This window comes from Pan troglodytes, chromosome 18 (assembly GCF_028858775.2).
Source record: "Pan troglodytes isolate AG18354 chromosome 18, NHGRI_mPanTro3-v2.0_pri, whole genome shotgun sequence".
Lineage (NCBI taxonomy): Eukaryota > Metazoa > Chordata > Mammalia > Primates > Hominidae > Pan > Pan troglodytes.
Window position 1 is genome coordinate 25,140,858 of NC_072416.2, and position 14,392 is coordinate 25,155,249.

Below are 14,392 nucleotides of genomic sequence, written 5' to 3' on the forward strand. Positions count from 1 at the left end.
TCAACAATCTTAGAGAAATCCCACACTATTCATGCCATTTTCATGATCTCCGCCTTGGTAATTTTTTTTTTTTTTTTTTTTTTGAGACAGAGTCTCGCTCTGTCACCCAGGCTGAAGTGCAGTGGTGCGATCTCGGCTCACTGCAACCTCTGCCTCCCGGGTTCAAGTGATTCTTCTGCCTCAGCCTCCCAAGTAGCTGGAACTATAGGCGCGTGCCACCATGCCCTGCTAATTTTTTGTAATTTTAGTAGAGATGGGTTTCACCGTGTTAGCTAGGATGGTCTCAATCTCCTGATCTCGTGGTCCACCCACCTCGGCTTCCCAAAGTGCTGGGATTGCAGGCGTGAGCCACCACGCCCGGCCCACCTTGTTAATTTTTAAGCACTAAAATTTGATACTTATTTGTGAATGAAGTAATCTCTTCATTGTATTTTTTTTTTTTTTACTTATGCTGAGCTTTACATGACAAAGATTCATATAATCCAAGAGAGAAGTATTATTTAGAGGGATTCTTTTACCATGTGATATATAATAAATGCATCCAATGTTATACATCAATTTAAAAAACAAGTAAATAACTTTAAAGAAAAGATAACTACTGGCCAGGTGCAGTGGCTCACACCTGTATTCCCAGCACTTTGGGAGGCCGAGGCAGGTGGATCATGAGGTCAGGAGTTGGAGACCAGCCTGGCCAAGATGGTGAAACCCTGTTTCTACTAAAAATACAAAAATTAGCCGAGTGCGGTGGCAGGCGCCTGTAATCGCAATTACTCAGTAGCTGAGGCAGGAGAATCGCTTGAACCCGGGAGGCGGAGGTTGCAGTGAGCTGAGATCATGCCACTGCAATCTAGCCTGGGTGACAGAGCAAGACTTTGTCTCCAAACAAAAAGAAAAGATAATTACTTTATACTTAGCTTGTCTTACCCATGAGTGACAGGCTGCATGTGGCCCAGGACGGTTTTGAATGCAGTTCAACACAAATTTGTAAACTTTCTTAAAACATTAGGAGATTTTGGCCAGGTACAGTGGCTCATGCCTGTAATCCCAGCACTTTGGGAGGCTGAGGTGGGCAGATTACCTGAGGTCAGGAGTTCGAGACCACCCTGGCCAACATGGCAAAACCCCATCTCCACAAAAAATACAAAAATTTGCTGAGTGCATTGTCAGGCACCTGTACTCCCAGCTACTCAGGAGGCTGAGGCAGGAGAATCACTTGAACCTGAGAGGCAGAGGTTGCAGTGAGCCGAGAGCACGCCACTGCAGTCCAGCCTGGGTGACAGAGTGAGACCCCATCTCAAAAACAAAACACCAAACAAAAGCAAAAACAAAAAAAAATGGCTGGGCACGGTGGCTCACACCTGTAATCCCAGCACTTTGGGAGGCCGAGGCAGGCAGATCGCCTATCAGGAGTTCAAGGCCAGACTGGCCAACATGGTGAAACCTCATCTCTACTAAAAATACAAAAATTAGTCGGGCATGGTGGCAGAGACCTGTAATCTCAGCTACTCGGGAGGCTGAGGGAGGAGAATGGCTTGAGCCCAGGAGCTGGAGGTTGCAGTGAGCCGAGATTGCACCACTGCACTCCAGCCTGGGCGACTGAGTGGAGCGGAACTCTGTCTCCAAAAAAAAAAAAGAGTTTTTTTTTTAGATCATCAGCTATTGTTAGTGGTAGTGTATGTTATGTGTGGCTCAAGACAACTTTGCTTCTTTTAATATAGGCAGGGAAGTCAAAAGATTGGATATCCCTGCTTTATACCAAGAAAGACAGCACCCCACATTTGCAATGCCTAAAAACACTACCAGCCATCTGAAAAACATGAGACTTCTAACTTCTGTTCTTTTTTGTAGCAGTGGAATCCCACGTTGATACATGAGGGATGTGGTTACCTTTTGGAGGAGGTTGACGGTTTCTAAGGATGATTCTTTCTGAGTGAAATAATTGTCGGTGTCATTGACCTTTTCATTATTTCAACTATTATTATTCCAGGTTATCAATACTCTGGCTGTCTATCGTCATCGTGAGACTGACTTTTGTGGAGGAGTTCGAGACCACCCTGGCCAACATGGCAAAACCCCATCTCCACAAAAATTGGATAATTTGATAATTATCATTATTGAGTTTCTGAGACCTTACACATTTACCATTCTCTTCTGCACAAATTACCTTTGTGTGAGTATACTAACTTTCTGTAGAGGTATACTTGTAATCACAAATAAGAATAAATTATATAAAACAATTCACATTTCTGGACTTCATTATGAATATGTGGTTTTACCCAAAAAATCAGGGAAATGATTTATTAGCATAAGAATTATGAAAATGTCTGCCATTAACATTATGAAAATTAAATAGGTTGGTGTTTGTTTAATAGAATGTCAACAGAGCTTTTGGTCAAAAATAAGTTTTTTTAACCTTTGTGCTATTTATCACAAATGGAGTATGAGGTTTCATCACTTAAATAGGAAATTCTTTCTAAACTCTTCTGCTTTATAGTTCTATCGTATGGGTGGAAGGAAAGCTTGCAATCTCCTCTCTGAAGATTCACTGCAGAAATGAGCTGACAACAGACAGCTTAACAGGAAAAGAAAAACATAGAACAGGCATAAACATGGGAACCAGCTGAAAAATGAGACTGCTAGAAGGGCCGGATGGTTGATGCTTAAAGAGCACCCTCTTCTGAGGGGAGAGGGAGATAGATGGAGATGTAGGCCATTTAGAGGGGCAGCAAATGATTTTTAGGGGAAATGAAAGAGCCCAAGGAACAAACAATTGGCCTGAGACAAAGTTCCTCTGAGGTCATAGGGACGAGGTGACAAACTGCCGGAAGGTGAAGGGCAGAACTGCACTGCATCTCATGATGCAGAGAAAGCCCCAGAGAATCTCTTAGAACTGCCCTCCAAGAGAATCAATGAAAAGTGTGTCTGGGCAGGGTAATTTTGAATGACATCATTCAAAGTGCATGTTCCCACTTGCAACTGGAGAGAGATCAGTATGTCAAAAGTCTGTACTTGGTAAGAATTTGGCTGCTAAGTTGTGCCATAATTTGTCTTTTGAGCCTTTTTTCCTTTGGGTAAGTTGAGCTCTACATTTTGTCTTGCCATTCATGACAGTAAAAATGTGGTTGTCTGGGGGCTGAACCTCCTTCTGAACAATGATCCAAGATAAAAGTACTAATACCACAATGCTTTTTTATATTCAAGGGAAGAGGAAGTATGTTTCAGTTTAACCACCTAGATAATTACACATCATTTGGCACTGCCTTTCAAGATATGTAGAAAACAGAAAATATATGAGTTATGAAGATATCTAGGCACATTTAACATTCTCTATGCCACTTAGTCCTGAACAGAGAATTTTCGGTATAAATTGGAGGAAGCTTTTTTTTTTTTTTTTTTTCTTTTCTTTTCTTTTCTCACCCCCGAGACGAGTCTCCCTCTGTTGCCCAGGCTGGAGTATAATGGTGTGATCTCGGCTCACTGCAACCTCCACCTCCTGGCTTCAAGCGATTCCCCTGCCTCAGCCTCTCAAGTAGCTGGGATTACAGGTGCCCACCACCATGCCCAGCTAATTTTTGTATTTTTAGTAGAGTCGGGGTTTTACCATGTTGGCCAGGCTAGTCTCAAAACCCGACCTCAAATGATCCACCCGCCTCAGCCTCCCAAAGTGCTGGGATTACAAGCGTGAGCCACCACGTGAGCCAGGGGAAGTTTTTAAATTTACCACTTTTTAACAGTTCCATTTAGGAAAGTTCAGTTGAGCTGTTGGACTTGGACAACTTCGCACCTCTCATCTTTGTCCTTGTCATCTAGTCATCTATACCATTACCTCCTAAGCAGGGACATCATGGGTGCCATGAAGCATTCATGCGTGATGGCATTTCTTTGCTTGTCATTTCTTCATGTGTTTGACATTTCTCCTAGCTCCAAACTGGGCCAGCTACCTTTCCTATGAAATCTAGCAGTAGCTGTGGGATTGACGTGGTTGCTCTTTTCATCTTTTTAGATTACCCATTGCTTCTCTCGAAATCCTAGTACATGATTTTTTTTTTTATCCTATGTGCAGAAATCAGGAAAAAACAAATTCTACCAAGAATTTGAAAGATATTATTTCAGGCCAGGTGTGGTGGCTCATGCCTGTAATCCCAGCACTTCGGGAGGCTGAGGCAGGTGGATCACTTGAGGTCAGGAGTTCAAGACCAGATGGGCCAACATGGTGAAACCCCATCTCTACTGAAAAGACAAAAATTAGCCAGGCATGGTAGCAGGCACCTGTAATCCCAGCTACTTGGGAGGCCGAGGCACAAGAATCGCTTGAATCTGGGAGGTGGAGGTTGCCGTGAGCCAAGGTAGCGCCACTGCACTTCAGCATGGTTGAGAGTGACACTCCATCTCAAGAAAAAAGTCATTTCAATGACTACCTCAGGAGATTCATAGGTATCTGACCCACATCTGAGATGGGATTTGCATTGCAGTTTCGCTATGATGAGAACAAATATTTAATATCTTAGAAGATTAAAAGCATACTGTGATAATATGGAAATCTTGGTGGGAATTCAGTCATTAGTGAGAATGTTTTGCGTTAAGTTCAAACCAGCCTCAATGAAGCTGATGTGAGGGAAGGGAAAGTGAACTCTGAGTAGAGCAGGGACAGAAGGAAGATGCTCCAGTGCAGATCAGGAAGGAGCAGGGGGTGAAATGTTACAAATTCTAGAACTCAGAGAGCTGAAGGTAATTACTTCCTTTTCAAGTTGTGAAACATGTTAACCTGTGGTAAAATACTTAGAAGATGATAATTACCATCTAACCGTGTTGAAGTGTACAGTTCCGTTGTGTGAAGTATATTCATGTCATTTTTTTTTTTTTTTTTTTTTTTTTTTTTGAGATGGAGTCTCACTCTGTCACCAGGCTGGAGTGCAGTGGTGGGATCTTGGCTCACTGCAACATCTGCCTCCTGAGTTCAAGCAGTTCTCTTGCCTCAGCCTCCCGAGTAGCTGGGACTACAGGCGTGCATCACCATGCTCAGCTAATTTTTGTATTTTTAGTAGAGACGGGGTTTCACCATGTTGCCCAGGATGGTCTCCATCTCTTGACCTTGTGATTCACCCGCCTCAGCCTCCCAAAGTGCTGGGATTACAGGTGTGAGCTACCGCACCTGGCCTATTTTCTTTTTTGAGACAGCGTTTCAATTTTGTTGCCCAGGTTGGAGTGCAATGGCACAATCTCAGCTCACCACAACCTTTTCCTGCTGGGTTCAAGTGATTCTCCTGCCTCAGCCTCCCGACTAGCTGGGATTACAGGCATGCACCACCATGCCTGGCTAATTTTGTATTTTTAGCAGAGACAGCGTTTCTCCATGTTGGTGAGGCTGGTCTCAAACTCCCGACCTCAGGTGATCCGCCTGCCTCGGCCTCCCAAAGTGCTGGGATTACAGGAGTGAGCCACCGTGCCAGCCTCATGTCATTCTTTGTGTGTGTGTGTGACAGAGTCTCATTCTGTCGCTCAGGCTGGAGTGCAGTGGTGTGATCTCGGCTCACTGCAACCTCCGCCTCCCAGCTTCAAACGGTTCTCTGCCTCAGCCTCCCGAGTAGCTCGGATTACAGGCGCCCGCTGCCATGCCCGGCTAATTTTTGTATTTTTAGTAGAGACGGGGTTTCACCATCTTGGCCAGGCTGGTCTTGAACTCCTGACCCCGTGATCCACCTGCCTCGGCCTCCCAAAGTACTGGGATTATACGCATGAGCCACCGTGCCCAGCCGTCATTCTTATATTATTATTTCCTAGTTGTCTTTCCTGAAGACTATCTTCCAGTCTGAAAATGGACATGATGGATCCACAGATGTACAACAGAGAGCCTGGAGGTCCAACCGACGTAGACAGGAAGGTATGGCTCTGTTGGAGTCCCCATAGTGTGGAAATGAGTTTGCCCTGGAAAGGGAAAGAACAGCTTCTTGCCCTCAGGTTTCTCACCTTCTCCTGTCCTCACTCTCAGCAAGGGCTGAGGTCCATTTGTATGTACACAAAGAAAAGAGTTTCTTCCTTTCCAGGAAATAAAATTGGCCGGAAAGACATCATTACTCTACGGAGATATGTGAAAAGAAAAGTTAGAGCTAAAATCCATAAGATGAAGGTGACAACGAAAATCAACCATCATGACAAAATCAATGGAAAGAGGAAGACCGCCAAAAAAGAGTAAGATGTGCCTTGACACAAATACTGTTGTATGAACCATGTGCCAATCAAAGTAGACAACTGTAAAGTCCTTGAGAATATTTTCTACAATATTTGTGGCAAATTCAGTGGGTTCAAAATTGAGTTTGTCCTTTCTGCTTCATTAGTTTAAGCTGTATAATTCCTTTCCCTTCCTACATTCTTGTTTGTCATCTTTTCGGGGGAAGAGGAGTTGCTAGTACTGGCATTGGTTTTCCTTTCTCCTTTTTTTTTTTTTTTTTTTTCGTGAGATGGAGCTTTGCTGTTGTTGCCCAGGCTGTAGTGCAATGGCACAATCTCAGCTCACTGCCTTTTAGGTTCAAGCGATTCTCCTGCCTCAGCCTCCCAAGTAGCTGGGATTACAGGTGCCCACCACCACGCCCAGCTAATTTTTGTATTTTTCCTAGAGATGGGGTTTCACCATGTTGTCCAGGCTGGTCTCGAACTTCTGACCTCAGGTAATCCACCCGCCTCAGCCTCCCAAAGTGCTGGGATTAGAGGCGTGAGCCACCACAGCCAGCCTTTTTTTTTTTTTTTTAATTTTGAGATAGAGTCTCGCTCTGTCGCCCAGGCTGGAGTGCTATGGTGCAATCTTGGCTCACTGCAACCTCTGCCTCCCAGTTTGAAGCAATTCTGCCTCAGCTTCCCGAGTAGCTTGGATTACAGGTGTGTGCCACCACATTTGGCCAAATTTTTTTTTTTTTTTTTTTTTTGAGACAGAGTCTCACTCTGTCACCCAGGCTAGAGTGCAGTGGCATGATCTTGGCTCGCTGCAACCTCCACCTCCCAGGTTCAAGCGATTCTTATCCCTCAGCCTCTTGAGTAGCTGGGACTACAGGCATATGCCACCATGCCCGGATAATTTTTGTATTTTTAGTAGAGGCGGGGTTTCACCATATTGTCCAAGCTGGTCTAGAACTCCTGACATCATGATCCGCACACCTCGGCCTCCCAATGTGCTGGGATTACAGGCATGAGCCACCGTGCCCAGCCCAATTTTTGTAATTTTAGTAGAGACAGGGGTTCACCATGTTGGCCAGGCTAGTCTTGAACTCCTGACCTCAGGTGATCTGCCTACCTCAGCCTCCCAGTGTGAGCCACCACACCCAGCCTGGATTGTTGAATTCAATGCTTGGGTCACCTCCAGATTCATTTTCACAGTCTTTCATGTTTTGGTCATATTACATTGTATTTTGCTGCCATATGACTGATCTTTTTTTGTTAAATGTGAGATACTTGTTAAAAAATATTTAGCAATGAATTGAGGCCTAGTAGCATGTTATCTTGCTGCAGAAGAGATGGGAGTCTACTTCTGGGGGATGGTCAGGGGTCCTCCATACAGGCTGCAATTGAGGTCGTCGGTGCAGGCTCAGTCCCTACAAAGGCCAGGGTATTTCCTGTCCACCTCTATTCTGATGCATGACTCTTCTGGGTCTCAACCAGAGCCAGTGGACTTCAGTATGGGTCGCTTTCATTGGCAGACCCTCAATCCACTTGTTTTCCATCTAATCCCACGCATGTGTGCAAAAGCTGCTGTGCTTCTTTGCATCTCAGTAGTTCCTTCTGGAATTCAGCAATGAAACTCAGGGAAATGGGTTCCAAATGCGAGGCTGACTTTCGTCCTGGGTTTCCTTCTTCTCCATCTTCACCTCATGTCTGTTTACTGCCATGTTAGCAATTTGATGTATTCAATCATGGGTTTTATATTCTGTTTGGTGTCCCCCATTGTTCTCATCGGAGATCAGAAGCTTCAGACGCACTTATGTCAACTCAAGAGTAGAATGCTTCCTTAGCTTCCCTCCAGAGTCAGGTTTTGTGTTTCTAGTTCCCAAGTGCACAGCAGGAGTAGTGATGTCCTCACTGGCTTCTCATTTGCATTAAACTGTGAGCTTCTGTAGCGTGGGGACAGGACCCTGCTCCCATTGCATTCTCAGCACCTCACCACACACTCCTTGTTGGAGGCCACTCCAGACAGCATGTGCTGAAGGATGCCCTGTGGTCAGAAACAAGTTCATTAACTTTCTCTTTGAAGTGTTTTCGTCCCTGTTTCCTAGCATTCTGGGAATTTTACACATCCTTCCTATAAAACCAAGTATCAGGTGAGATCCTTAGGATCAGGACCATGAATCAAGTGGTGTGAGGGCAACACAGCAAACTTACCCTTTTTAGGCTGTTTCCTTTTTCTGCCCTCAATCTCTGTGAACTGAACCTTGTTAAAGTCAGTCAACACCAGGGTGGATGGTTTGCAGTTGTCACCTATTTTCAGGACATAACACCCTGACTTAGGAGCCATTCCGATCATTTGTAATTCAATAGATGCGCCCAGCATTCAGATTGCCTTTTCTGTCAACCAGGATCTTTAAAGTCGATGACAAGAGTTCCAGTCCTGAATCATGGCAAAGTGCAGTAGTGAACTGCGGGGTTAATGACACCATATTCTGGAAGGATCTCTCTATGGCTGATGGTCTCAGTTCCGGCATCAGCCTCTGACTGAGAATCAGGTCTCACACAGGAGGAGTCAGATGAGGAGCAATCCTCTGCTTCCGATGGAGTTAGTTGTGATGAATTGGTGAGGTCTGGTTTTTCACACTGAACTAAAATGAGCTTTCGCTGTGTCAAGCACAAGACTGACCCCAGAAACACACATAGTGCACCTCATAGAAGCTTTTAATAGTCTTTATATTTACTAAAGAATAGGACTAACTATGGAACTATGAAGATGAGCTGGAAATGACAGGTGACTTGCCAGCAGGCCAGAGTGTGACTTTTTTTTGTCCCTCAATGGGAGGTGTCAATTCTCCCTTCGGTTGTGAGAATCAGTTGGTTCATTTGTGGAAAGGTTGCAGGGGGGATCTTTGAATCCCAGCCTTCAGATGCCAGAAGGGCAGAGGGAATCCCACACGGGCTGGTGGATCATGTGTGTGCATTTCTCTCCCTTCTAATCTGAGGAAACTAAGCATGAAAGAATGTGAGCATGCAGAAAAGGAGAGGTAGGTATCAGAGGCAGAGGAAAATGGGAAATTGGATATGAAAGAAATACACACCTACAAGTGAGTTCAGAAACTGAACCCCACCCTCCTGGGAAACGCCCATTGGAGTGTTGTTTTTAACCTTTGTACAATGTTTAGACCCAGTAAATGCATAAATAGGAACAAATGGTCAGAAGACATATCGTGAGAGAGAGAGAGTTCACAAAACAGAAAACAAAGTACCTTAATATTTACCAGTGACCAAAAGATGTGAAGTAGCAAAACGTCTCCTGACCCCATTGCCAGCTAGACTGTGTGGAAACTCGGTTCATACCAGCCATTCTAGGGGTGGGGTGAGTTGTTGTCATCCTTAGGAAAGTGTATTGTTGTAGGATCAACCACCTCCTTCAAAAGGACTATGCCTGTTTATAAGCCCAGCTGTTTCTGCCCTGTGAAACACGGTAAGGATATTAATACAAAGAGAATACAGCTTTATGATAAAAGATGCTCAATGAAGGATGAATTAGGGATATACTGAGAATGGGGAAGGAAACTATCATCTCAGAAGTCAGCAGGCAGTAAGCAAGAGGAGGAATCAATATAGCAACAGTTTGGATCAGACTGTACAGTTTTTTTGTTTTTGTTTTTGTTTTTGTTTTTCTGAGATGGAGTCTCGCTGTGTCACCCAGGCTGGAGTGCAATGACGTGATCTTGGCTCACTGCAACCTCCGCCTCCCAGGTTCAAGTGATTCCCCTGCCTCAGCCTCCCGAGTAGCTGGGATTACAGGTGCCTGCCACCATGCCTGGCTAATTTTTTGTATTTTTAGTAGAGAAGGGGTTTCACCATATTAGCCACAATGGTCTCAATCTCCTGACCTCATGATCCATCCGCCTCGCCCTCCCAGAGTGCTGGGATTACAGGCGTCAGCCACCGTGACCGGCTCAGACTGTACTCTTATAGCCATCTGAAATACGTTTTCTAGGTATAGATAGATTGTGTAAGGGTACAGTTGTGAGGATAACAGAAATATGGCAGATTATTTAAAATCATCCTGAAAGTGGTGCTTTATCTGATGAAAGTGATTGTAATCCATAGGAAAATGTTTCAACGTGCGCAAGAGTTGCGGCGGCGGGCAGAGGACTACCACAAATGCAAAGTAAGGAGCTTCCTCCCCGCAGTTGCAGGATAGTTCAGTGCTGATGCAGATGATGCCACGGCCCTTAGACTCTCTCAACATTCAATTTCTCATGTGTTGGCTTTTTCAGATCCCTCCTTCTGCAAGAAAGCCTCTTTGCAACTGGGTAAGTTTGCTTGTTTTCCTTGCTTTTGGACATAGTCTGCCAGGTCAGGACATGGATACATTTTTCTCCCTACAGCTCTGTGCTCAAGCCCTGCAGAGGGAGATGGCAGAGAGAACGGCTGCCTACAAGCATCACAGTCCCATCCCTGTTGGTAACCATGTTGTGCAAAAACACTTTCATCCCCACCCAGTGGGGCCCCTGATCTAATATTCTAAGTGTCAGAGGTCCCGTATTTGTAATAGCAAATGGGCCCTGACTGTAAATTAGTGAAGAGTGAATGTAACTTATTACCCACAGGGACAATTCCAAATGAAGGCCTTAAATGATGCTCAGCTAAGCTGGTTCTTGTGTGGCCTCTGAGCCACCTTCAAAAGCTGCTGAGTCCTATGATTACATGTGATGGGACTTGTATGCTTGAAGTGAAACACAGTTTTAAAACTTGCTTTGTTTAGAATTCCCACCTCATTTTTCCATGGACAAAAGTATTGTTCATGTCTTAGTGCACTTACAATTTGGTATTACCTGGGAGTGAAAAGAAAGATTACAGCCATGCCTAACTGACTTCTTGAGATAAGATTGTTCTGTCAGAAAACCCTCTCCCAGTTCCCCTGCAGCTCTTCAGGAATCCACATCTCTCCAGAGCTCTTTGTTCTCATGGGTGGCACCTCCAGAGTGAAGAAGATCCTTTGTCAAGAAGGGAAACAGAGGGGAAATGAGAGGGGCCTGCAGGCAGAGCTGGAATCAACTTCCACTCTGCCTCTTGCAAGCTGTGTGACCCTGGGCACAATTTCTCCTTCCTCTGGAAACCTCTGTTTTCTTAGATTTGGAGCAGGGTGGTCACACTGACCTTGCAGAGTTCTGAGAATCAGAGACAGAACATAAAAGGCCTGGAAAACATTCTCCAAAAAGAAGCTGCAACATGTGTGGACAATGGGCTTTTCATGCCTCTCTTACGGTCTCTTACTGTCTGTTGACCTGGTGCAAGAAACATGCTCTGGTGATGGCTGTGAGGGAGGAATGAGGATAGACATAGACACTCCTGTGTCTCAAACATGCTTCTTTATTACTCTGTTATGACTCTGTCTTCCCTGGGGCAGGACCCCAGCCTGCCTACATTTGCAGACAGACACAGTGGCATGTGGAGACAACAGTGTGTCCCAATGACTTTTCTTTACCCCCCAGCTGTCGGCAGTACTCAGTGGAAGGGTGATATTATGACACTGATACTGCTATTTTGAAACCTGGAGGATGGAAAGGTGCAAAAATCTATCACCAGCAACAGAAGGTGCAGACTGTGTTGGTGGCGGTAATTTTGTCCATCAAATGGATATGTGTGAAAGCATTCCCTCCTTTGTCCCTACAGGTCAGAATGGCGGCAGCGGAGCATCGTCATTCTTCAGGATTGCCCCACTGGCCCTACCTCACAGCTGAAACTTTAAGAAACAGGATGGGCCACCAGCCACCTCCTCCAACTCAACAACGTTCTATAACTGAAAACTCCCTGAGCCTCAAGACACCTCCCGAGTGTCCGCTCCATCCCCTTCCACCCTCAGCGGATGGTAATCTCAAGACGCCTCCCGAGTGTCTCATCACTCTTCTTCCACCCTCAGCTCCACCCTCAGCTCCACCCTCAGCGGATGATAATATCAACAGGCCTGCCGAGTGTCTGCTCTATCCCCCTCCACCCTCAGCGGATGATAATATCAACAGGCCTGCCGAGTGTCTGCTCTATCCCCCTCCACCCTCAGCGGATGATAATCTCAAGACACCTCCCGAATGCCTGATTACTCCCCTTCCACCCTCACCTCCACCCTCAGCTCCACCCTCAGCTCCACCCTCACCTCCACCCTCACCTCCACCCTCAGCTCCACCCTCACCTCCACCCTCAGCTCCACCCTCACCTCCACCCTCAGCTCCACCCTCAGCGGATGATAATATCAACAGGCCTGCCGAGTGTCTGCTCTATCCCCCTCCACCCTCAGCGGATGATAATCTCAAGACACCTCCCGAGTGCCTGATTACTCCCCTTCCACCCTCACCTCCACCCTCAGCTCCACCCTCACCTCCACCCTCACCTCCACCCTCAGCTCCACCCTCACCTCCACCCTCACCTCCACCCTCACCTCCACCCTCAGCTCCACCCTCACCTCCACCCTCAGCTCCACCCTCACCTCCACCCTCACCCCCACCCTCAGCGGATGATAATCTCAAGACACCTCCCTTAGCTACTCAGGAGGCTGAGGCAGAAAAACCACCCAAACCCAGGAGGCCGAGGGCCGATGACGTGGACCCATCATCGCCCGAACCCAAGAGGCGGAGGGCCGATGACGTGGACCCATCATCATCCACACCCAAGAGGCGGAGGGCTGATGACGTGGACCCATCATCATCCACACCCAAGAGGCGGAGGGCCGATGACGTGGACCCATCATCATCCACACCCAAGAGGCGGAGGGCCGATGACGTGGACCCATCATCACGCAAACCCAAGAGGCGGAGGGCCGATGACGTGGACCCATCATCATCCAAACCCAAGAGGCGGAGGGCCGATGACGTGGAACCGTCATCACGCAAACCCAAGAGGCGGAGGTTGAGTTAGCTGAGAACAGGCCATTGCACTCAAGCCTGAGCAATAAGAATAAAATTGAGTATAACAAAATAAAAAAATCAAAAAACAAAACAAAACCCACACTCCAAAAACAAACTAACAAAGAATAAATAAATAATACAAAAATAAAATAAATACTGCAGTCCTTATGTTATTGCTTTGTTTCGATATCTGGTATGATTGCCTGAGGGACCTGAGGTTTTTAATCATGGGGTTTTTTTTAATCTTTAGAAGTGGTTGGTTATGTAAAATATTATTATTATTATTTTTTGAGACTGGATTTTGCTGTGTCACCCAGGCTGGAGTGCAGTGGCTTGATCACAGCTCACTGCAGCCTCAACCTCCTGGGCTTCAAGCAATCCTCCTGCCTCAGCCTCCCAAGTAGCTGGGATCACAGATGTGTGCCACCACGCCTGGCCAATGTTAAAAAATCCTTTAACTTTTTTGTAGAGATGCACTCCTGGACTCAAGCGATCCTCCTACTTGTCCCGACCACCAGGCCCTTTCTGATAAACATTTACACTGTTTATTATCTGATGCCATTTCTATCTTCTTCCTTGTCGTCCAGACATCAAATAATTAGGTTTCTTCGGGGTTTTCTTTTTCAAGTGCTCAGTGTTAAAGATCACTCACATTAGGGCCAGACACCACGGCTCATGCCTGTAATCCCAGCACTTTGGGAGGCCGAGGCGGGCAGAGCACTTGAGGTGGGGAGTTTGAGACCAGCCCGGCCAACTTGGTGAAACCCCACCTCTACTGAAAAAAATACAAAAATTAGCTGGGCGTGATGGTGCATGCCTGTAGTCCTAGCCACTTGGGAGGCTGAGGCATGAGAATCGCTTGAACCCAGGAGGCAGAGGTTGTAGTGAGCCAAGATCACATCAGCACACTCTAGCCTGGGTGACAGAGCGAGACTCTGACTCAAAAAATAAATAAAATAAATATCACTTACATGAGATATACTCAAGGGGTGGTCTATAGAGACTTGGAAGCAGTGGTTATTGCAACAGGGGCACGGAAGTCATCTGGCTATGCCAGGGTGCCCAGGGGATACTCGGGGTGTGTGGCATGGTGCCGCTGGGGACTCACCGCACAGGACGCTCTGATCGACGCACTGCCAGGAGTAGCGCTCTGTCTTGGGGCTGCAGCCGGCCTCCTCAGCTCGAGTGTAACAACAGTCGTGGCCATGGCAGCACCTGCGGATGTCACATGGGCAGGACAGCAGGTGGGTGAAGCTCTCTCCTGGCCCTCCTCTTGCCAGGACCATGGGTGACTGAAGACCCCCAGGGAGGCACAGCATCCTCTT

At 46.4% G+C, this 14,392-nt stretch overlaps 2 protein-coding genes across 4 annotated transcripts in view; both read left to right on the forward strand.

The window, feature by feature from the left end:
• The window catches only part of LOC107973150 (serine/threonine-protein kinase SMG1-like), a 75,145-nt gene extending 72,974 nt beyond the window's left edge, over nucleotides 1-2,171 (forward strand). The window contains 1 exon segment of the mRNA XM_063796848.1: nucleotides 1,988-2,171. The gene's annotated coding sequence lies outside the window, so the exon portion shown is untranslated.
• Nucleotides 2,038-13,221, forward strand: LOC129137404 (nuclear pore complex-interacting protein family member B13). Of its 3 annotated transcripts, XM_054669032.2 has the most exons (6): nucleotides 2,038-2,170; nucleotides 5,782-5,881; nucleotides 6,045-6,189; nucleotides 10,273-10,333; nucleotides 10,443-10,478; nucleotides 11,842-13,221. In XM_054669032.2, the coding sequence occupies exons 3-6, from the start codon at nucleotides 6,122-6,124 to the stop codon at nucleotides 13,075-13,077; spliced, it is 1,401 nt and encodes a 466-aa protein (XP_054525007.2). In that variant the 5' UTR covers nucleotides 2,038-2,170; nucleotides 5,782-5,881; nucleotides 6,045-6,121; the 3' UTR covers nucleotides 13,078-13,221. The 3 variants fall into 3 exon arrangements, with proteins under 3 accessions (XP_054525007.2, XP_063652919.1, XP_063652920.1); XM_063796849.1 differs by lacking the exons at nucleotides 2,038-2,170; nucleotides 5,782-5,881 and having other exon boundaries at nucleotides 5,888-6,189; XM_063796850.1 differs by lacking the exons at nucleotides 2,038-2,170; nucleotides 5,782-5,881; nucleotides 10,273-10,333 and having other exon boundaries at nucleotides 6,055-6,189.
• The last annotated feature ends 1,171 nt before the right edge of the window (nucleotides 13,222-14,392 follow it).